General features: G+C 40.6%; 1 protein-coding gene across 1 annotated transcript in view; it reads right to left on the reverse strand.

The window, feature by feature from the left end:
* Positions 1-25,243, reverse strand: part of Scfd1 (sec1 family domain containing 1) — a 68,436-nt gene that overhangs the window by 37,703 nt on the left and 5,490 nt on the right. The window contains exons 2-11 of the mRNA XM_057783419.1: positions 24,674-24,744; positions 21,913-22,001; positions 21,260-21,350; positions 19,477-19,599; positions 17,888-17,975; positions 16,270-16,359; positions 13,684-13,739; positions 12,822-12,907; positions 11,252-11,351; positions 1,268-1,407 (exon numbers count right to left, since the gene is read on the reverse strand). Coding sequence (XP_057639402.1) covers positions 1,268-1,407; positions 11,252-11,351; positions 12,822-12,907; positions 13,684-13,739; positions 16,270-16,359; positions 17,888-17,975; positions 19,477-19,599; positions 21,260-21,350; positions 21,913-22,001; positions 24,674-24,744 — 934 coding nt within the window. The remainder of the gene's footprint in view (positions 1-1,267; positions 1,408-11,251; positions 11,352-12,821; positions 12,908-13,683; positions 13,740-16,269; positions 16,360-17,887; positions 17,976-19,476; positions 19,600-21,259; positions 21,351-21,912; positions 22,002-24,673; positions 24,745-25,243) is intronic.

The following is a 25,243-nucleotide window of genomic DNA, read 5'->3' on the forward strand; positions in this document are numbered from 1 at the left end:
CCTGGAACTAGCTCTTGTAGACCAGGCTGGTCTCGAACTCACAGAGATCCGCCTGCCTCTGCCTCCCAAGTGCTGGGATTAAAGGCGTGCGCCACCACCACCCGGCTTTTTTTTTTTTTAAGTGTTAAGTAAAAAGAAAAAAAAAACCGTAAACACACAAAACCCTCCAGCATGTTAAAGTACAGCTATATTCTACTCTCTTTAAATACAATGGACGATGAGGCCACAAAGCACACAGATCAAGGACAGAGACACACCTGTGTCTTTACAGACACACATTTAAAATACTTGCAAAATCATTAATGAAAAACATTGTGTTATTTCTTAGAGAAATAATTTTCTTTGTTTAGAACTTCTTTGGATACAACGACAACTAGGTAATTTTTACAGCATTTACTGACCCATAAGGTACTTGAAAAGGACATAATAATGGGATGTCCACACTTGCCTACGCCATGAGGCAAATCGCGGTAATCTTGTCACTCCTTGTTTCCTATGACTGAACAAATCTCTGGACTTCAGACACAGGCTTGGCCTCCCCATGTATATAGGATGGGGTTAGTATAAGGGACAACATGAACAAAAATATGGCCCCAAAGTTTTTCTATCATACAATCAAATGAAAGACAGGTCCGTGTGTCAGACTCAAGGTCAGAAAGACCTGTGCAGTGTTCAGGGTGAGCGTCTGAAGAGACATGGTCCTACGAACATCTAAGGAAGCCAGAGGAATCAAGAAAAATGTTTTCTTTATGGTTGAGTATGTTCCCAGCATGTAGAATACACGATGTTAGCATCATCCATTCATCTACTGGTGGATGTGTAATCTCGTGTTTCCCTGCTACTGTGGTTGCTGTATGGATAACAGGGATGCAGAGGTCTTTGTGGTAAGAATGGAATCATTTGGGTATGAAACTTGAGTAGTACAGCTCGGCATATGGGAGTTCATTTGTTTCTTCAGTTTTGATTCATGATCAAAGTAAAATATGAGAGAATAACGATGACTTTCGTAACAAAAGAATACTATGTATTCTTCTTTCATACATAGTATCTGTGAAAAACCATTGGTATTCAAAATTCTCTAAATACATCCCGAGTTAAAAAGAAAAAAAGAAAAGAAAGAAATGGAGCAATATTGACACTCATCAATGAGGATCATTATTTTTTTTAAAAAAAAATCACTGATTGTGTTGACTGCATCCTAGGTCAGGCAGCGTTTCAGTTCTGTTTAAAGAATAAACATTTTTAATTACTAATATTTCTCATTTACCTTCCTTTATGTTTCTGCCAAAATTTATCAACTGGAGTTAAATCGTAAGACTTCTTGTTTTTCCTCTTTGGTCTAGCACCAGCTGGAGAATTTTCCATTCCTGCAGATTCTTCCAAATTTACTCTGTTTAAGTGGAAGTCCTAGGAAACAGTAAACGAGTTTAAAGTAACTGCCTTCTGGGTTTAAGAGCCACAACTCTTCCTAGACAAGGAAAATAACCAGTCATGCTGGCCTTCCCAGAATTTCCACGTGCAACACAGACTAAGGTTTCACAGGTACCCTTCCTGCCCTCGTCCATCCACAGATGCTCACTGTTCATGAGTTTAATGGAAGCAATCAAAATCTCAAACACAGAGAAAAGTCCTATTAAGTTTCTCCAAGAAAAACAGACTTCTTTATAGAGAACATTTCCTTTAAGAATAGAATTACATTGCAAGTGCATCCTTTGTATCTCCTTTGTCAGTTTCAAACACATTTCATAATATTCTCTCATATTTGGTTATGTTTTTATAGCTATGATTGTTTTTAAAAGGTTGGAGAGATGGCTCAGCAGTTAAGAGCATTGCCTGCTCTTCCAAAGGTTCTGAGTTCAATTCCCGGCAACCACATGGTGGCTCACAACCATCTGTAATGAGGTCTGGTGCCCTCTTCTGGCCTGCAGACATACACACAAACAGAATATTGTATACATAATAAATATAAAAAAAGGTTAAAACACAATAAAGGTTAAAGCTACAAGAATAATTGTGCCTCTTTTCACATAAATCCTAAGAGTGGGTCAGACTAGCACTGTCTAAATTTCTCTGCTCTGGGCTAATTTTACTAATGTGAGGCTTAATAGCTCCCCCTCATCCCGCTTTATTTTCCAAAATTCATCCACACAACAGGTAAAACTAAAGTAACTCTCTGCTACCCTCTCTTCCCCTTTCACACTATGCCTGTGGCTTCTTTCACATCTTAGAGTCCACTTTGTTCAACAGCAGTGAGTTAAGAGATGAAACATGGTTTGATATCAAATGTCCCCCACAAGCTCACATATTTGAATGCTTGGTCCCTGGCTAGTGGTTCTGCTTTGTCAGACTGTGAAACATTGGGGGGATAAGGTCAAAATGCTGAAGGAAGTGGGTCTACCCGTGGCTACGGCTTCAGTTCCTTCTGTTTCCTAGATGCTGACATGATGCGGCAAGCAGATGCCATGGCAGAAGCAGGTCCTGTCACCTTCGCTGCCTCCATGGACTGTACCCCCTCAAACCACAAGCCAAATAAATCCACCCCTTCTATGGGCTGGGGAGGAGGAAAAACAAGACATGGCTGTTTGAAGGTGACAGAAGGAATGGTGACCAGAAGGGAATTATCAGGTATTACTGTGATGCAGTTATCTTGGTTTTGAAGTAGCAATGATTTTTCTAGGTTTGAGCAAGTCGACGGAGCACAATTTGACCTCTTCTAGATAAAACAGCCATCGGTGCTGACTTGGGATCCTCAAGGGCACTTTCTCACTTTTACAAATTGATTCTTCACCACAGCTTATTGAAGCCTACTGTCCTTCTGATACAAAGAAAGGGTGAAATAAAGATGCCTAAACTGCCAGGCGGAGAAACATGTCTATTTTCTCTTAAATAAATCACAGAATCAACGAAGCGGCCTTCTCTTACTGTTACATGAAATCCATCAAAGAGAGGGACCACATACAACAGCTTCCTTGCATACGGAAGGTGTTATTCTCGGGACTGTACTGTACCAGATATATATCCTTACCAGAACCCTTACAAGTCATACAAACTCCAGCCAGTTTGACTTTAACGTGCTAACTCTACCACACAACTGTCTATCACAGAGCACAGGTACTCGAAGTCAGATCCTTTACTATAAAGGCTAGAAAGAGTGACAATGAATGTCCAGGATGATAAAGAGGAATAAACTGTTGGCCGGGTGGTGGCAGCGCACGCCTTTAATCTCAACACTCAGGAAGCAGAGGCAGAAGGATCTCTGTAAATTCAACACCAGGCTTCCAAGACAATCAGGGCTGCTACACAGAGAAATCCTGCCTCAAAAACCAAAGAATAAAGTTTTACATTTCAACCTTTAATCGATTTTTGAAAGACTACCCACATGACAAGTTCAAGAACAACTAGGGACTGGTTTAAATTCTTCTCAGTTTCCCACTCTAATATTTAATCTGCACTTTGCATAAAAGTCATCCACACAGAGTAAAGCACACTCTGAACACTCCAACAGTGAATAAACATGAAGAGTTGCATGTGAGAAGCGCAGTTTTTGAAAGTCACCCCTGAAAACAGCAGGGACCCGTCTTTAAACAGCTAAGCTTTGTTGCCTGAACTTCCAGTGAGCACTATGCCCACGGCAGCGCACAGCGCACTCAAGCACAGGCGCCTGGTTAGGAAGACGCTGCTCTAAGAACCCGAGAGCACAGTCTCACTGGAGACGGAAAGAGCATCTCACACACAAGACCAGGGGACGAATGATGCCAAGAGTTCTGAGAAGTAACAACAGCAGAAAGAACATTTCCACTGCTTACATAACAGCAAGGCAAATAAAAAAGCTCATTTTCATCTCCAAAACTGGGAGGCTAAAACAGTTTGTACTCTACTCAACCATACGAAAGAAACAACACTTGGACACCAACATCAAAAACCACACAGCAGAAGTTAAGCTGTTTCCACGGACAGATCTGAAAGGCTAGACAATGGTGCCTCAAAATTACCAGATATAAATAAACCCCTCAAGGAAGTGCCAAAAACCACCAAGAAGCCTTCAGTGACCTTGTCCTCTCTCACAAGCTAAGGAAATCTATCTCTACAGCCAAAGACAGCTCATGTGAGCAAAATTATAGATGACACCTATGTATTCAGAACTAAGATTTATATCCAATGTAACAAAAGCAAAGAAGAACACAAATAATTTTTATTTTGGAAAGAATTTATCACTTTTTTTGTTGTTGTTGTTCGAGACAGCATTTCTCTGTAGCTTTGTAGCTGTCCTGGAACTGAATTTACAACTTTTTAACTTTAAATGCCATTACCGAATAACTAGTTCACTGAATATCTGATGTACTTTGGAGTCAAAAATAAAATGTCAACAACCAAAGGTTTCATACTAAAAATCCCACTGAGAGACCCCTGACTTGCCCCTACTAACCGATGATGGGGAAGTACAGCTTCCTGGTCATGGTGGAAGTGGACACAACACAGGCATGTGAGACAGCACCTAAGAGCTCCGTGTCTGCAAGGCTCTGGCTCCTACCCTGGCGCTGCCCTCTAGGACAGAAGAAATGTGTCGCCCATGAGCCTAAGAACTCCATGTGCTCGAGCGGAGCTCCCCAGAGAGGGATGTTGTTTGGGGACCGGGCGCCACCCTTTGGAAAGGAAATGATGATTCACATGCAGAGTGGGTGAGCGCCTCTCCTGCAAACCACAGCTATTCCTTCAGACAAGATTTACTAGTTACATAAAAGCTGAGTTTTATCATTTTTTTCCAAAGGCAGTGAAAAGAGAAGAGACAATCTCCAAAAAATTAAACAGGTGAACACATGAGGTTTTCAATCTCACGGCAACATTTACAAGAGCTTCCGCTCATTCTTGAAAGATTAAAGCATCATCCAAAGAACAAAATCTTCAAAGGTCTTCCCCCAAACTAAGTCCAGTGAGGGTAAACTTTAGACACCAAGTTCTAGCAGAAGGAAGGCTGTGCACATTTACACTGCTCTGTGCTGTGTGACTCGGGGACAACGCCTTGAACACCAGGAAGTGTGAGGCACTGCACTCTACTTCTGAGAACTCAATTATGCATTTGTAAGCCGTCTTCTGCCTACACTGCTGAGTAAGAGCCCACAAGATGGGAGAGAACCTGAAGTTACACACCAGGCCCCAAATACCTTCAGAACAAATGCATCCACGTTACAGAAGTTGAGTTTCCAGATAAAGTTATATAAATATCTATCTACAACCATACTCTTCTCTTGAATAAGCAGATAAAACAATATCAGAATAACGATATGAAGATTTTAAGCTATTTTTTAACTTAAAATTATTATTATTGTTATGTTATTTCTCAGATTTTAAATTGTCTTACAACTGAAATTCATATAGTTTATTTTTATAAGAGCCATATAAGTTTTCCTTGGTTCAAATCAGGTTGTCAAATAAAACTCAAGCAAAACAACATACTCAAAAGAAAGAAAAAATGAGATCACACTGATGTTTTGAAAATGTACAGAAAACCAATGGTTGCCTAATGTAATGTTACAAGTTTAATATTACTGCAGTAAATCATTGCAAAACACATTCTTCACTCTCAGAATGATCTTTCTCACCACTGAAAATGTCTACAAGCAAAGATACCCAGTAGAAGCAATAGACCCAGCACATGACATGATGCTCTTTAAATAGGAACCATGGCTTCTAGAGAAATGACTGCAGGTAGGCTTGAGACAGAAAAACGGACATAGTGGACAGAAAATGCTGACGGTTGAAAACCAGGACACTGTCAGATAATAGGGTCATGTTGAATAGATGCCCTGGCCAAATGATAGGGCAAAGATGCGATGATGTGAATATCAAAATGAATGACTATAATCAGATGGTGACATCTCAAATATGAAAATCCATTATCCCATAAAATCTAACAACACTGTTAACTGTTTCTGCAGATTGCTAAGACATGAATTCATTTTCTAAACTGGCAAGTAAAGGAACAGACTCAACATTTCTTTTCAGCAGTTAGTAAGGAAATGTATTTAAGCCTATCACCTGTTAAGAGATATAGATGGCAACATTAGGCAAAGGCAGGGTGATCTCAGGGTCTGAGGCCAGCCTGGTCTACAAAGTGAGTTCCAGGATAGCCAAGGCTGAGACAGAGAAACCTTGTCTCGAAAAACACACACACACACAGAGAAAGAGAGAAAGAGAGAGAGAGAGAGAGAGAGAGAGAGAGAGAGAGAGAGAGAGAGAGAGAGAAGAGTTAGATAAAAAGAGGGCGATACAGATGGAATGCTCACATTAGCGGTCTCCAACAACAGAGCCTTAACTAAGCCACTGGGATCTGAACGGTGATTAGGATGGTGAGCACAATCTAGTTATCTTAGTTCAGAACCCAAGGTATCTTGTGTCAGCAGTGTCTCTAGGGAGCTTGCTTACTCTTAAGAGTTCCTCATAACCCTAGGATCTGAGAACTGGATGGACCCTATTCCATAGATACACTGCTGGCAATATGAAGATATTTGACAACTTAAGAGGCATTTTATTCAGTCTTAAAACTTATGATAAAGAAGTATACTGTACAATACTATTGTCCCTAGTGAAATAAAATACCTGGAATACAGTTAGTCAGAACTGAGATGTGATAAATTATTAAATCTGAATTTAAAGAATTTCATAAATAAAGGAGGAAATATAAAATATTAATGTTAAATTAATTGTGTTTTGAAAGCTAAAATTTGTATTGGCAAGATTATATAAAACATAATCTTAAAATGAATTTCAGCTTTTTATTTTTATCTTTTTAGTGGGACTACTAGAAAACCACAAATTTACATTGGCAGCTGATAATATATTGATTATAAAGTATTGTTTTAGAACTATAAAACCTTGGTCAATGATGACAAGTAGGAAGAGGAAATAAACGCAGAAAATAATGAGATGAGCATGATCCCGGCACTTAGGAGACTGAGGCAGGAGGATTTCCAAGAGTTCAATGCTAGCGAGGATGAAGGCTATGACTCAAAACAGGGATAGGAAAATTTAATTAAAGAAAAGAATTAAAAGTAAAAAAAGAAAACCTTTGTAAAATGCTCTATTATCACATATAGATAACTCTTACATGATATTTCTAAGCAACTAGGAAATAAGAGGAGCAAAACAGCAATAAAACAAATTTAACAATGTTTTCACTAAGTGATTAGAAGACAGAAACGGCACAGAAAGTTAGATCAGGAGTGGTGTGTAAAAGGTGAGAACAAAGCTCTGTGAAGGAGAAGCTGCCATGCTGAATCCTGCCCCTGCTGACCCTGGTGAGCACTCGCCCCAGGACGACAGCTATATCCACCTGCCAAGTGCTGAGGCTCAACGAACCCCCAACTGCCTAATCATTTATTTGGTTCTTATATTCTCACAAAGGGAAGGGATATTACAAAGGTTTTTTTGTCTTAAGAGTATATTTCCCATTAAAAAAAATTAAATTTAAAAACTAACCATTTTAACACGCAGGGAAGCTTTCTCAATTACCACAGTTGTTTCCAAGATCTAATATATAAATAATTATCAGTGGCTTAGGTTATTCCAGACAAACAGAAATGATTAAAAAAAAAAAAAAATCAAACTTCAACTCTGTTTGCAAACTAGAAGTTTTACTCCATCTTGTGGAGACAATGGGTATTAATTATTAAGACTTCTGGGGGAGGGAAATGGGAAAAAAGAAAAAAAAAAGACTTCTGAAAACTCTGAAGAAAAATACAAAGTGAGTAGTTTTTAAAAAAATTCAATAAATAAGAGTCCCTCCAAGCTGCCATGGTGTTCCATTGGGTCAGTCTTATCTTTCTGAGTTTTCCTTCTTCTTTTCTGTCTCCCAGCAGATGCCAGCCAGAGCCCAAGTGCTTTTTCTGATACAGGGGCTCCCCATCATGTGGCTGACACCATGCCAACTTAACTCTCCAGGCAAGGCTTTCTTTTCTTCTCCGTTAGTGTCTCTGGGCGCTGTCAAGATTTATAGTGCATGTTCACTGGAGGGTTTCCCTTTAGGCCAGATAATGGCACAGTTATAATCTGTTAACCTGTGGCACGTGTTTACAGTCTGCTCATATTTGAGATGGTATTAAGCTGGGGTGTAGTGCGTATGTGCACCCTTGGCACTTGGGAGGCTGACGGCAGGAGGATGGCTGTCAGTTAAGTCCAGATCAACCTATGATGTGAGACTGCTTCAAAAAACTAAACAAATAAAAATTTAAAAACTACAATAACATGCACAGAAGTAGGTCCCTGAAACTTGTGTAGTTTATTAAGCAATCTCTACGGGACTGCAACTTTCTCACAAGATGACCCTAGAAAAACTAAGCTGGCCACCCACTCCTCTCTGCCTCTCCCTCTGAAGTGCTAGAATAAGAGTGGGAGGCACCATGTCTGCTTTGTCCCCAGGCTCTCAGCAATCCAATAGTGACTACAGGACATGCGGGAAACAAGTGCAGCAGTGGGCAGCACAAAAAATCTGTTCCTCGTGGATGAGGAAATCTCGTTAGGAACCCGTGTTAGCCTTGCTCAGGTCTACGCTCCTGTCTTCTAACGAGGACTGGGCAGTAATCTTTCCTGCTGAAATTATGGGCATCTATGTCTTACTTCTCAAACTCACAGGACTTTGTATTTCAATTTCCTACACCTAGGAGAGTCAAGGAACCTAGGAACGCATCAAATTGGAAATGATCCCAGCAGGGCGGTGGTGGCCATGCCTTAAATCCCAGCACTCAGGAGGCAAAACAGGCAGATCTCTGAGTTCAAGACCAGCCTATTCTACAGAGTGAGTTCCAGGACAGCCAGGACTATACATAGAAACCCTGTCTTAACAACAAAACCAAAACCAAAAATAAAATAAGATCACAAGATATCTCAGAGCTCTAGAGAGCTTCCACACCATTGGATGCAGGAGAGAAGAGGTGACGAGGTGACCCCTAAAGGGCCTGCTTTTACTAAGACCATTCACTTCTGGGTCCCCACCACAGCCATTCTGAACATCGCTCTAAACACCTGTGGTTTTGTTCTCTATTTGAACTGCAAACAGCTACCTCTTTCAGTTGGAGATAATTTTCTCCCCCTCCCCCGCTCCACAGTTTTGGACCTGGGACTGTCTTCTTCGCTATTTCCAACTGGTTTACTTGTCCTCCTCCCTAGACGCACTCCAATCTGGAAACTCACTGGGCTAGTCAGGAACAGTTGCTCCCCATCAGAGGCAGATACTGCTGTTTCCCACCTCTTCTCCCCAGGGTTCATTTGGTACGGTGCTAAGAAACTCTGGTTGTTAAATTGAGGGAGTATTACAGGTGTATGGAGGAATGACCAAGGCCAGGGATGATGGCAAACATAATGTCTAAGAATTCCCCACAACAAAGAATGATAAGCCCCAAATGTTAATACCAAGGGCTATACTACTCGCTACTGCCCCCTGCTGGACAGTCTTTCTACATCATTAACTATTGATTGGGTCACAAATATGATGACTTTCCCTCACTTTTCTGGACCTCACATTATCCTTCCAGCAATCACTCTCCTTTCCAACTCTCTAGTCAAGAAAAAAAATATGGAATTAAAACTATTCTCTTTGAAATCTGTCTTAAACTTGCTTCAACAGGTTTTGACCCTAAACATCTTTTGTTTTTCTTTCTTCCTTCTTTCTTGCTTAAGTTTTTTTAGACTGGGTCTCATGTATCTAAAGCTTCCTAGGACATACTGTGTAGCTGAGAATGAGCCTGAACTCCCAATTCTCCCACCCCCAACAAAACAGTTAGCATGACTGTGTAAATAGCTTTGGCTCAAATTGATGCGTGACTTCTCATGCTCCTCAAATTAAGTCGACGATCTGTACTCTTCTGCTTCCTTTTACTTGGCCCCCATACTAACTACTTCACCGTGGCTACTAGGCTACCATGCCACTTTTCAGACACACCTGAACCTTTCTACCTAGAGTGCTCTGTCCCCATGAAGCTATACAGTTTATTATATTCCTTATATTATTATATTAGATCATCATTACCTGTCATTTTATATGTGAGATCTGTCTGGTTTAAAAATCTCAGTCCTGTTCATCAGCACTTTATACTCATCTAGAGTACTTTCTACTTTCTTAATGTTACGTATTTTGTTTATTTATCACCTGTCTCTTCTCGCTAGAATGCAACTGCAGGAAGACAGGAATATGTGTGTGTGTGTGTGTGTGTGTGTTTAATCACTGCTGAAGCCTGGGTCCAAAACATCTGTCCATTCACTCACCCTCTCACTTGGCCTCTTATGATAGGCATTCTTGTCTCATTTCCGAGGCTCTCTGGTTTCTTTTGCTTTCTGTATTGAATGGCTAACCAGTATTCCCTTGACCTTCTCCCAAGTTGTGGCACAGGTAGAACTGACAGTTTCTACCGACACTCCTGCATATGATTTAAGCAGATGCTTTAAACTATCTTGGTTTCAAGGAAATGCACTGCTATGTGCCCTCATTTCTTCTTCATATGACATTATATGGAACCTTGTGTTGAGGATGCTAGGCTATGGCCCTGGAAGCTTGTCAACTAGCATGCTTGTCTTAAAGCTAATGTTCTGGGTTCAAATTCTCTCAACTCTCTTTCTTTCAGGTCTCATTTGTGGCTGCAGGTTGTCCTGGACTACTTAGCCCATGCAGGCCTTGAACGTCAAGGTTGTATTCTCTTGCATCTCACCTCCTCTGTCTATAAAGTGGAGACTGTGGTCTTACTATTGGTTTTTCTAGAAATTACGTATGCATGAATTTACGAAGGTTGGGCTGTGCTTTATTTCTATACATTACATAACAAACATTTAGTGGATGATTGTGAACATAGTCAAATACCAAATTTTAAGCATGCAATTAAAATTTTTTCAGAAAACATAATGCATAACAAAAATGCTGTTCAATTTTACTATTAAATGAAGTTTAACTGAAGAAGGAATTAGTTTTTCTTTCTAAAGGAAATGATTTCAAATTTTAAATTTTACTTACTTAACATGAAAATATGGCCGCTTAACTTTCTTCATTGCTTCTTCCCCATCCCTGCCAACAATGCACTGATTTACCCCATACTTAGAGACCATGGATTCAGCCCTACTTCTCTAGCATCTACAGCACTATTTTTAGCTGTATTTTTCAGTTTTATCCCACTTAACTTTGTGTCTGTAGCCACAATGTTAGTTTACAATGAAGGAAACTACTGAATTTACCACATTCCAATAAAAAGTGCTGTATGCAGCCTCTTACCAGCACATCATGTACCAGGGCTTGGTATGTCCACGTGTGGTGCAAGGGCGTCGCCAAATCAATGTTTCTGTCGACAAGGACTAACAAGGGCCTCTGGAAGCTGCAAATGTGTCAGAACATCATATAAACGTGAAAGTAACGTACACATTTCAAACTTCCTAGTACCTTCCAGTGTGCCACTGTGATACGAGCAGCGGCTACTACAGCTGTGGAACACGTAACACCTCTACTACAGTCAGCTGCGGGCACCTCAGCTGTCATACTAGCTACGCAGGTCCACATTAGTGCCTCTCTGCCCCACAGGCGTAGGCTAGGGGCCTTCCTAACTGCACTGACTCCAGACTAAACGTTAGCGATGCCCTTACTATTGAGTGCAGTTTATTATTCCAGAGCACGTGGAGAGGGAGGAAGATGGCTTACAGCAGGGTTTCTTCACTGTGGCACTGCTGACATAATTTGCTCACCATGGTTTGTGGTGTGCATGGTCAAGTCTAGCATTCTAAGATGCTTCTCGACATGCTACAACACACACCACTAGATTCTGGAGGCACACACCTGGTTAAGACTACTAAACATGTCTCCAGACTTCACCACATGTCTACAGGCAGCAGAATCAAGATGGCTGACAACCACTAGTCTATGGTTGGATTTAAACATAACTAACACCCATCCAACAAACTGCTAACTCAAAATATATTCAACCATGATAAAATGCCATAATAGTGTGAAGAAACCAAATTTGACAAAATAAAGCAGTGCCCTTTTATTGGTTCCTAGGGTACACAGCATAGCATAAAAGGAGACTTAACAGTAACAGTACGGTATGAGTGTGAAGAACAAACAATGAGAACAGATGAACGACGCTCAGGACGGTCAAGGAAGGCAGATGAGGCGTGAGGGAGTGGAGGGCTGAGACTGCCAAACAAGTAACACAGAGCCGGCCGGCGTGGGCAGTACTGACAGCACAGCGGTGCACAAGGCTAAGAACTCAGAGTTACTGCATATGAACAAGCAGATGATGCTTTCATTGCTAGAGACAGCTATTTCTGCCTTGACAGGTCTTACTAATTAGCCAAATCTGTAGGTAAGAATTCACTTGTCTCTTCTTTAAATAATTCTTAGACATTGTAGCAAGTTTCTCTACTTCTTTCAACAATGTTTCCCACTGACAAAATCAAAATGCACTCTGCTATGCATGGGTTTAGCATTCCTACTCAATAGGCGGTGAACAGTCAGCGACTTTGGCATTACTTGCTCAGCCGAAGACAGAAATACCTTGCAAGTTATTAGAACTACAGAATGTTCATTTTCCTTATAACCAAGAAGATTGATCCCTGAGAGGAAGTAGCCTCAAACCTTGGAAGCCATGTAAACAGAAAGCCTTCTACAGCGGAAGCGCATGAAGACATGTCTACTGAAAGAAGGTAATTTCTATCTGTATCTATTTATGCTTCAAGTTAAGTCAAAACCTTGATTCTGACACCAGATGAAAAAGTAAGAAATCATTCTTTGATGATAAAAGCATTCTTATCACACAAGGAAATCAAAATAGAAACTAACAGCCACACACCTGAACTGGCCAGTCCCAAGTGGGTCACCTGTAAAGAGGCTGTTTCTTGCATCCCGTAGATTTTCCCGAAGTTTCTTATCTAGTTTCTGAAAATCAAATTTTAGATGAACTGTTAATACTTTCATATGACATTAAATACGAAATATAATATTAAATATTCAACTTTTCAGTACATAATCAAGAAACTTTGACTTTCTTTATAAAGTGGTAATTCAGAACCTAAATATTTTAACTATTTCAATACCATCATAATTTGCACTCAAAAAAACCAATTTTTTCTTTTTTTTTTTTTTTTTAAAAAAATGTACTTCAGCCCTGGTACCACTAATAAACATTCTTCAGTATGACCAGCACTCTCTTAGCACGACTGAAGTAAAGAGAAAAGTCTGGTCTGGAAGGGTGGGGATGGCAAGAAGTGTAGGGTACGGAAAGCCCAGCTCATTATACTTCATCTTTCCATGCTGTGTACACTGCAGGCTTGTTTGTTTGTTTGAAGGAATTCTTTGTTTCTCCTAATCCCTCTTTTAATCTTTAAAGAAAATTCTCTTTAATTCAATATTAAAGCTGTGTTTGTTGCTAATAAGCACTTACTAAAAGAAGCTAAATGCAGAATAATTTGGGGGAAGTTAAGAGTAAAATAACCTGCAAAAGTGCGTGCGGACTAGGACAGCACGCACAGTTGGCGGTTTTACTCTGCTGCAGAGACATGCACAGAGGTGGCCTTTCATTTGGGGAGGTGGGGATGAGGAGTCCCAAAGTAACCAAATCTCTGCATTGGTTCGCCACATATGACACCACTGTCCAGACTCTTGGGAGAGAGCAGCTCACACGGCTGTGTTTGTGCACTCAGGCCGAGACTCACCACTGCCACCATTTCTGCGGCAGTTCCTCTTGAGCACCGGATAATGGGAACAGCACCTATTTTAACAAAAAATGTTAGCAATGACCTTGGCTACAAATTAAAATGTATACTTTAAATTAGCAGATGTGAAGATGCAAACACAGGACTGGGAAATCTCAAGACTGAAAGCAAGATTTCAGAAATTAACCTTCTCTGTAACAATAAGCAGAGCCAGAAGAGGAGGATTTTAAACTGGAGCAGGGATGGACTACGCCAGCACGTGGACCTCCAACTGCAGTTTCCAAGGATGAGTCGACCCTCTAGTCACAGAAGTTACTTTAATTTGTTTTAAAATAATAAAAAGAGGTTAGGAACTACAACAGTTTGGGACTATAATAATAATAATGATGATAATAATAATAATAATAATAATAATAATTATTTAATAGCAAATGATGGTTATCCCTTTGTAAAACCAACTTAAATGATTACAGCAAACACATTCTTTACTATTGTGAAGACCCTCAATGTCTCTTCCCATGTCCACGTCAACTCACTGGACCTCCTCATTTCTTTCCTTATGACATAGTAAAGGATCTACCTAAGGCTCAACCCCTCTAGGAAGACTTCACGCATGGAGACAGACAGACTATCTTCTGCGGTCCCCATGTGTTGCCATGGCAGCATTTCATTTTCCAGGGAAGCAGACTGTCAAGTGAAAATGTGTAATACTGATTAATTTTTAAAAACTTCTCCTCTGATGGCCTGGATTATGCAAGCTTGTTATAAAAATTAAAAAATACTTGTACAAATTCTGGGCATGGTGACATATGCCTTTATCCCAGCCCTTGGGAAGTTGAGACAAGAAATTCAAGAATTCCAGACCAGGTAGACTGGGCTATATGAGATCCTGTACCTCAACAGAATCATGCCCAACCAAAAACAAAAAAAAGGAAGAAGTACAGAATTAGCTATCTGGAGAGGGAGGGGAAGGGGAGTGGGGCGTGGGAAGTGGGGGGAGGGGGAGGGAAAAGGGAGGCGGGGAGGAGGCAGAAATTTTTAATAAAAAAATTTTAATAATAATAATAAAAAGAATTAGCCATCTGGGCAAGGAGGCTGCAATTCCAGCACTCAGAAGGCAGGAGCGAGGTGACAGAGCTTCAAAATGGGCTCAAGCTACATAGGAAGACCTGTCTCTGAGAAAAAAAACAAAACAAAATCAACAACAATTTCTTTAGATTGTTTTCTATTTACTGTTTAGTATGTATTAAGGCAAAAATTGGATATTATTAAGAGTGTCCTAAAAATTATCATTTGTACATCTGTTCCACTCTAGTGGTTTAAAGCATAACTCCTGCTATCTGTTAACAATAACCACAACCACAGATCAGACTGGAGAGCTCAGGACAGCAGGACTACAGGTAACACACCTGCAGTTTTCTTAACAATGAGAGCAAACAAAGGCTGGAGACGCAGCCCTGGGGGCCACTGTCTACCTGGTGCAGCCTCGGATTTCACACTCAATACATAAAATCTAGTCAACCAACAAACAACCAAGACCTGAGTCCCCTGCAGGGTAGTGAGAATACATTTAAAACCTAATGGAGGTAACACTCTTGGAAAAAAACAAAACAAAACAGAGATATATGGCTACAAAGAAATACAAAACAAGCTGGGTGGTGATGGCTCATGCCTTTAATCCCAGCACTCGGGAAGCAGAGGCAGGGGGATCTCTGTGAGTTTGAGACCAGCCTGTTCTACAAGAGCTAGTTCCAGGACAGGCTCCAAAGCTACAGAGAAACCCTGTCTCAAAAAACCAAAAATTTATCTATCAATCGATAGGTAGATTGAAAACAGAAAACACAGGAACTTGCTGGCTAAGATGTAACGGGGGTGGGGGGGGTGGGGTGTGTGTGTGGGGGGGTGGATCTCTACAAGGAAGGAGCCCAAGAATTTGTACAAGTTTTCCTCCGTGTTTTCTGAAAGCTTTTGCACTTGTCTTGATAATTACCATGCACAGACCTGTCTATTCAGAAGTATGTTTGAAAGCTTCTTGATAGAAACTAAAGACAACTAGAAAATGGCCGACAATAGGGAGGAACCATCAACAAACCACCTTAACAATACGGTAAGGAGCTGCATTACCAACAGTATCTAGGGAGCTAATTCAGAAGGTCTGCTGAGCTGGGTATGGTGATATGTGTCTGTAAGCTCAGCACTTGGGAGGCTAGCCTAGGTTACATAGACGCCAGCCTAGGCTTATGAGAACTCATCTTAAGAAAATAAAATAAATCTGAACGCTAACTCATATTGTTATTAGAAGAAGCATTTTATTTTCCTATTATAGAATGCATGCTTTCTCTCAACTTCAGAGAAACTTCTCTACATAACAGGCTAGAACAGTATTATAGCCAGACGTGATCCTGCACACCTTTTACTTCATTATGGGGAGGCAGGGGCAGGCTGATCTCTGTGAGTTCCAAGACAGCCAGAACTACATAATGAGACCCTGACTTCAAAAATAAAAAATAAAATATCTGCAGTACATAATATTTCCAAATGAGTTAAGTGATTAGTTACTTTGAAGGAACAGACTTAAAAACGTACCTAATGTAACAAAAAAGCAGAAGAGGCTGTCAACAATAGTGTCCATAACAGTTTCCATTTCTGTGTCTGTGATATCTGGCCTATTAATGGCTAAAAGAGAGAGGACAACACAGGCAATCAAAATTTACACCTTTAAAAAGCTTGCACATATAGAACAACAAGCAGATACCGACCCGAATTATAAAAACCATGTAATGTGATCAGCATCAGAGGAAATTGGGTACCCAAGTCCCTAAGGAACTGCCCAAGCAGAGAAGATAAAGACAGCAACTCCACCAGGCCATACAAGAACCAAGAAAACACACTCTCGCTGAGGTGTCGCGGACTGTCATCCAGTCAAACTGCATGAAACAAGTGCTCTGGAGAACACTTGAGCATGAACTCTGCGCCATCGTCAAGCAGGAGTCAAATCTCTGCAGAAGCACAGCCCTTGGGTCCTAAAAGCCAGGGCCATGTCTATGAGCAAGAAGCAACCTGAGCAGCTGGCAGAAGTCCCATCAGGAATGCCAACCCGATGAATGACTTCCAGCTTCCGTGTCTTGGATGATTTCCATTTGACTGAGATGTGCGCTTATTGTATTGGGTAAGAATGCTAGCATCCATTAGAAGTAAAAAGACAGGAATGAAATTCTATTCAGTGTTACTGTACAAGTATTTAAGGGACTTCATATTTATTCAAATTTAGTTATTTTTAATGACTTAATGTTCAGCAGTCTTACTTAATAGACTTGTAAATTTGCCTGGATGGGCTGAATCACTTTTAAAGGAAGAATGACGTACATATTGATAAGCGCAATGGTGAGTACTTAGTGGAACTAAGCAGTGATGTGTTCTAACCACGCTTGATAAGCAGGACCGACAGCAGGCTCGTCTGGGCAATTTAATTGTCCAAGGAAAAAATTGAAGACATCTGTTTTAATTTTTATTAGATTTATAAATAAAATTCCTAAGTTTAATGTAAAGGCTATAAGGAAACGAGATTTCAAATACAAGGTTAGGTGGTAATTAGTCTGAAAAATGAACACAATACAAACAGACTTCTGTGAATAAAAACCACCGTCAGAAATCTCACAGAAGCCCAGGATGGCAGTGCAGACGCCTGCAAGTCCTTTGGAAGGCTGAGGAAGGAGAAGCCCACTCTGAGGTCAGCCTACACTACAAAACAAGACCCTGTCTCCAAAATAGATATACTCTCTTAAAATTTTTCTTTAATCTCAATAAGAAAACAAATGAGAGTTCTCAGTGAGCCAAAAGAATGATGCTGCCTTGTCTCAGAAAGCTCACAATCTGGGCCAGAACTGAAGGAAGTACAGAGAAGTAAGCACGTGACTTTTGTCTAAGGTCAAGCTACTGGAGTGCTAGCTTTCCCTGCATGGAAACACTGTCTCATTTGACAAGCTGTTCTGGGGATTCCTCGCAGGTCAAAGAACTGGTACTTACTTGCATTACAAAACAAATTTATTGTCTTATTTATCTACGACAATTTAGGCTGAGGCTCTCTCTCCTCTGTACTTTAGGATACACTACTGTAAACACATTCAGAATCACTGTTCTCTCCCATCACGCCACTCACTTTGTAACATTACAAATGACTTGTAGTATTTGTGTCTTTACATACCACGATACGAAACAAGCTCCTTATTTTGATTACATAATACAAACATGTCATCTTCCAAAGTAATAAAATTGAGATACTGGTCAAAAACCTAGAAACAAACAAACAAAAGCCTTATGAACCAACTTTAGTATATAGCAATACTAAAAATTTAGTTTGGCTGAATCACTGAATGACAAAAATAGTAAAAGTTATAATTAAAAATTATACGTGTAGCAGGATGCCTGCCTACATAAATGTAAAGAATTAGCCACAGGAGCTGGAGCGATGGCTCAGTGGCTAAGTGTGCTTGCTTGCTCTTCCAGAGCACCAGGGTTCACTCCTAGCACCCATGGCCGGCGGCTCACTGCTGTCTATAGCTCCTGCCTTCCTCTGGCCTCCACTTGCACCCACACACATGCGGCACACATTCACACACACAGACACAAATTAAAATGTCTTTTTTTTTTTAAAGGGGGTTAAGAATAATAAAGACAAAAAACAAAGAAACAAAAACATTTTTAAACAATGAAAACAAATTTGGGGCAATAAAGAGAGCATTATTTTCAGAAAACAAAAACCGTGGTTGTGATAGGAATGTATCTTCCTCTATTCTGTGACCAGGTGTCCTTCACACCCACACAGCAGCTGTTTCTGCACCACAGCCTTTACACACACACCAGGGAAGTTACTGCAGCTCTGGACAAGTCCAGAAGGTAAAAAACTACCAAGGGCTGGACAGACGGCTCAGCAGTTAAGACGCCAAGCTGTTTACCCAGAGGACCAGAGCTAGTGTTCCAGCACCCACATTAGGTGGCTCACAGCTGCTCGTAACTTCAGTTCCAGGAGATCTGATACCCTCTTCTGGTCCCTACCTACATCTATACATACATACATAGAGACACATAAATAAAATTTTAAAAATATTCTAAAAAACTACCTGAAAGATATTAAATTTAGCTAAAAACTGAAAAGAGTTCCTATGATTCTGTATGAAATGAATGAGAACACAGGAAGGAGCCTTCAAAGGCACTCACGAACAGTAACAGGCTCTCTCTAAGATGTACTGAGGGTGTGATTTCATCCCTCCTGTCCACAACTTTAACTTGTGCCCTCTCAAAACTCAAGAGGCACACAGAGCAGCAGGGTAAGGCCAGGGTTATCTGAGAGTGCGCTTGTTAACCCCAATGGGAGCTGAGGAGGACGTCGCGGGAACGCTGGCCTGCTGCACATTTTCACCCTTCTAGGACGCTCTCTGGACTCTCTGGACCTGCTTTCCTAAATAAGAAGATCTGGAGATGATGTGGGGACGGACTGTAGTGAACACAAGCAATGTAAAACAAGGCTGCCAACTTATTTCTAAAGTGAGCTCCAAGGATCCCTTGAATCTCAGCCGGACACAAATCTGGATCTACTTCTCATTTCTGTCTCACAAGTCAGTGAGCAGTAAATTCTTCTACTCTGCTTTACTTTCCCTACTTTAAAGACAATTTAAATAAACTCATTTTTGAAGACTTAAGTCTAACTATTTCGTAGGTTAGCTGTAACAGTCAGAAGCTCTCGGACACGGCTGGCTCTTACACTAAAAATGCACTCAGTCAAGTGACTCTTACCTTGGCGACTTGCGTCACTGCACTCGCTGCCAATGCTGCATTTGCAATGTCTTCCAGTTTACTTCTTGAAATTGCAGAAATAAAATTTAGATAATAGGATTCGTAGAGCTGATTTCGAAGATCCTATAAATATAATGAATGAATTCGTCACTCTGAGAGTAGACAGGGAACCAGTAAATACAAAGCTCTTATACTAAACGCCAGGCTTTGGAGCAGATGACACACATTTGAAAGACAGAATAAATAAATGATAATAACAAAATATGAGAATAAAGTAATGACAAGCCAGCTACTTGGCCACTGAAATATAGCTTAATAATCTATGTTATACAAGTATATTATCAACCAAATCCCATTAGCTATATATAGTACAAAACTGACACCTTCAATCTGCAGTTTTCTGATACACAGAAGTACACAGCACCATGTGGCAGCCCCAGAACCAGGTACTAAGGAGGCTGAGGACATCACAGGAGTGTGGCCAGCTGGGAAACATGGAAAAATCCTGTCTCAAGCTGTTTTATTTTAAATCTATAAGTAGCTAATATACTAGCTAACATAATTAAATGCTGATTATATTTGGATTTCTTTGATCATATAACCTAAGAAGTAATTCTTTCATTGTACAGATGTGTTCATTCCAAATACTTACTCTAGAAGTATTTATTTTCACCCAAAAGCAGAATTAATTTGTACAATTTCGTAATCAGTTTTTAAAATATTTTTAGACATTAGGTATGGATATCTAAATACGTCCACACATATAAGATGTAGTAGGCATTTTCAAGCATATATGAATGTACATTAAGATTTAATGTTATGGGCTGGAGAGATGGCTCAGAGGTTAAGAGCACTGGCTGTTCTTCCAGAGGTCCTGAGTTCAATTCCCAGCAACCACATGGTGGCTCACAACCATCTGTAATGAGATCTGGCGCCCTCCTCTGGCATGCGGACATATATGGAGGCAGAATGTTGTATACATAATAAATAAATAAATCTTTAAAAAAAAAAAAGATTTAATGTTATTACAATTTTATGTGACCAATTTTAAGATGTCTACTGCGAGCTGGAGTATGTGTGAGGACAAGTGATGTAGCAAAGGTGAAGAGTGTTCAAGCCGAGGGGCAGACAGAGTAACTGCTACCGGGAACTACAGCGATACTTTAGTCATGTTTTAATAAATAAAGCTTGCCTGAAGATCAGAAAAGCAAAAGAGCCAAGCCACTAGAGAAGTCTTCCCTCTACCAAGACTAGGTGACTGCAGACTGAGTCCCTAGCCTGTCTCCTCTAGTCTTATATTCCCCTTTAGTGCTGGGATTAAAGGCGTGTGACACCACTGCCTGGCCTCAGGTGGCTTAGTTTTACCCTCTGATCTTCAGGCAAGCTTCATTTATTAAAACATATATAAAATATCACTGTCGGGAACCATGCTTGTCACTGTCAGAGAAAGGAGATTTATAAAGGCCAGACTTAGTATTTACTGATAAAGTATTCTCCAGTCAAAAAACATGAATCTACTCTATTAAAATTAAAAGATAGTATAAAAAAATCAAAGTGGAAGCTGGTAAAGGAATTAATGATTCTCTATAATGAACATCTAAGATTTGTGTTTTTAAAAGAAATAAGTCTGTTTTGATATTCAAACAATCAGGTAATCTTAGGTTTCAGCTAAAATAAGAATCCCTTGGTCAGACTGGAGAGATGGCTCAGAGGTTAAGAGCACATCCACACGGTGGCTCACAGCCATCTGTAATGAGATCTGGTGCCCTCTTCCCTCTGTCACCTGGCACATCCTGTCAATATTTTCTTCAGTCGGCATCACAAAGTACACTGCAGGAACATCTGGAATGGGATCCCGGTCCGAGTGCAAAAGGCTAGAATACAGAAATGACAACAAATCACTGTCTCCCCTCAGATGCTTTTAAAAAAGTCAGTTTAAGAGCCGGGCGGTGGTGGAGCACGCTTTTAATCCCAGCACTTGGGAAGCAGAGGCAGGGTGTCTATAAAGTAGTGCAATTTATCATCAAATGTATCAAACAATTAAACTTAGCAATCAAGAAAGCAATGATTTGATGGCTATTACTTCATTTAAACACTTAGAATGCTCACGTTACTGATGAACTAATTTAGATTCTTTTGAAGTACATTTAAATTAGGTGAAATCTTTTAGAGGTTGTGGGATGCCAAAGAGCACTCGCTCTTCTTCTTCAGAGAGCAGCCAGACATACTGGGAAATAAAAACATTTAAATTCTGGAGTTATATGGCCTCAAACTGAGACTATTTTTAACTTTAGAAGGTTGCATAGGTACTGTGGCCTAACATTAATTTTCTCTGCAAACAGACCTTAAAAATTTCACTTCAAGGTGACCAAAGAAATAAATTTTTCTCAATAAATGTGAAGATAAATGCACTGTTAGAAACCTGCGAACACTCACAGATGCAGAGTGATCCCCATGTCTCTCAGCTCCTTCACAGACAGCAGAGGAGAGATGATGTCTTGGCCAAATCTGTCATAAATGAGTACCTTTAAAAAAATGGTATGTTTAAACATTGTTATTAATGAACAGTCAACTGAGAACCCACATTAAGATAACATTGAAGTCAATTTCATTTAGTAATCAGTATACTGAATTCTTTTCCATGTTTAGTTTCGTACTTCCACCACTACTCAAACGACTATCCATATAGTTATGTAGTCTTTAAGACATTATTACTAGTTAGCTTTAAATAAAGCAACAATTTTAGAAACTTTTTATAAAATATTCTAAGTTTAAAAATCAAACTACAGCCAGGTGGCAGTGGTGCACGCCTTTAATCCCAGCACTTGGGAGGCAGAGGCAGGTGGATCTCTTTGAGTTTGAAGTCAGCCTGGTCTACAAGAGCTAGTTCCAGGACAGGCTTCAAAGCTACAGAGAAACCCTGTCTTGAAAAACCAAAAATATCAGACTACAAAGTGCTTATTTTAGCCTTTAAGAAAGAATTTTGAGCCAGGCAGTGGTGGTGCATGCCTTTAATCCCAGCACTCGGAAGGTAGAGGCAGGTGGATCTCTGTGACTTCGAGGCCAGTCTGGTCTACAAGAGCTAGTTCCAGGACAGGCTCCAAAACCACAGAGAAACCCTGTCTCAAAAAACCAAAAGAAAGCCGGGCGGTGGTGGCGCACGCCTTTAATCCCAGCACTCGGGAGGCAGAGGCAGAGGCAGGCGGATCTCTGTGAGTTCGAGCCAAAACCACAGAGAAACCCTGTCTCGAAAAACCAAAAAAAAAAAAAAAAAAAAAAAACAAACAAACAAAAAAAAAGAACTTTGAACATACAGCAAATTCATACTTGACTTATTTTTTTCATATTAGTCCATATATATCCTTTCTAAGACCCTGTAAAGATGAGATTAAAAAACTTAGCCCCCTTTAAAACTACAGTACAGGGCTGGAGGTTTGGTTCAGTGCTAAGAGACTGGCTGCTCTTCAGAGGACCCAGGTCTGATTCGCAGCATTCACATGGCAGCTCACAACCATCTGCAAATCTAGTTCCAGGGGATCCAACATCCTTTTCTGACCTCGGCAACCACCAGGCACTCACATGGTACACACATATATATGTAGGGAAAGCACCCATACACGTAAAATAAAACCCCTAGGCTGGGCGGTGGTGGCGCATGCCTTTAATCCCAGCACTCGGGAGGCAGAGGCAGGCGGATCTCTGTGAGTTCGAGACCAGCCTGGTCTACAAGAGCTAGTTCCAGGACAGGCTTCAAAACCACAGAGAAACCCTGTCTCGAAAAACCAAAAAAAAAAAAAAAAATAAATAAAATAAAACCCCTAAAATATCACAAGTTCCAACATTATAAAGACAATTTAGGAATTTAAGCATCTTAGGTAAAATAGATATTGACTTAAAAAGTGAAGTCCCTAAGCCAGATACAGTGGCTCACACCTGTAACAGCACACTCAGGGACCGAGGGGGACCACAGTGAGTCTGAGGCCAGCTTAGCCTACAGTTCAAAGCAATGTCTTAATAATATCAACCACAAATAAAACCAATGTTCCTGAATATAGAACTCCATGTCAGCCTAACTCTGTTAGCTGTGGAGGTTGGGCTAACAAATGAGATCTTCAATGGTTAGGTTTCCAACTGTCCGAAGTGACTCTTTAAAGAGAAAGAAACTGCTTGGGGTGAAATGAATTCTGCTACTGTTAGTACATGCTATTTTTTTATTTTTTATTTTTTTTATTTTTCGAGACAGGGTTTCTCCGTAGCTTTTTTGGTTCCCGTCCTGGAACTAGCTCTTGTAGACCAGGCTGGCCTCGAACTCAGAGATCCGCCTGCCTCTGCCTCCCGAGTGCTGGGATTAAAGGCGTGCGCCACCACCGCCCGGCTTAGTACATGCTATTTTTAAATGCCAGAAATTTCCTTAAGAGAAGCTACAATTTTTCTGCTGTGGCTCTAAAAGGTGCTCAATCTTTCAAGACTCTTTCTATTTAAACCTTAAATACAGAGTAGTCCCTTACCCAGTTTCTACTTCTGCAGTCTGTTATCTGTAGAAACCGCGGTCAGGAAATACTAAATGGAGAATTACAGTAATAAATATCCCGTAATGTAACTCCCCCACACCCAGCGTGAAGTTTCCTACGTCCTATTCCACTCCACCAGCGGCTCTGCAGTTCTGCTCTACACTGCCCACGGCACGGACAACCTCTGTGTCCACTGCGCCTCTCCACTCCTCAGTCACCCAGAGCTGTCGTTATCAGATCAACTGCCACGCTACCATAGTGCTTACTTTCCCGTGACCTTTGCTTACTTTTCAATCCTTGAAAACACAGGAGCAGAGTCGCTGACAGTAGTTACTACTGGTAATGTCTTCTGTACCTCATCTACCACTAGACATACATAGGGAGGGGAGGCACATACATACACAGTCTTGGGTTTGGTTCCAGGACCCTCCAAGGTACCAAATCCTTGGACAATCAAGGATTGTCCTTCTACAAAATGACAGAGCACTGTACATGTCCTACATGATCCTCTTGAATGCTACACTTCTATGTAAATAACTATATTGTCTAGGGGATAATAAAGAGAATAAAAATATTCATAAATTCTAATTAAAACAGACTAATTTTAGATTTACAAGAAACTTCTTCCACTTACGATCATTTTAGGGTTCAGAGAAAGGTCACAGTTCGTACCACGCAGCTCTTACCTTCCATACTGGCTCTCCGGTGCTGTTTTTAACATGAGGCACATTGAAGTTCAACATTCGCTTCAGAGCCACTGAAAACCAAAGTTTACAACATCAGTTATCTAGAGCAGGCTTTTGTTTGTTTCCTCACTACAAACAAAATACATAAATGAATGCTAACAAAACTGACTAACGACATGACTGAATGTGTAAAGCTAGGCTCAGATCTTGTAAGACAATTTCGTCAACAGCCAATTGGCATCCATTACGAAGCAAGAAAAAAAAGGCACCTGTCCCAAAATAAGTGGTGAAAAGTGCCCGGGGTCTGGGGCGTAGCTCAGTGGTACAGCTCTTACTCAGACCACATGGGTTTGATTCTTGACACTGTGCGGGCAACGAGGGTGCATACCTTTAATCCGAACACTCGGGGAGGGAGAAGGGGGATCTCTGTGTGTTCCAGGCCAGCCTGGTCTACAGAGCAAATTGCAGGACAGCCAGAGATACCCAGAGAAACCCTGTCTCAAATTACCGAAAACAAAAGCAAAACAAACCAAAAAAACCCCACACATTCCTGAAAAGGCACTTTCTGTT

This window comes from Chionomys nivalis, chromosome 10 (assembly GCF_950005125.1).
Source record: "Chionomys nivalis chromosome 10, mChiNiv1.1, whole genome shotgun sequence".
Lineage (NCBI taxonomy): Eukaryota > Metazoa > Chordata > Mammalia > Rodentia > Cricetidae > Chionomys > Chionomys nivalis.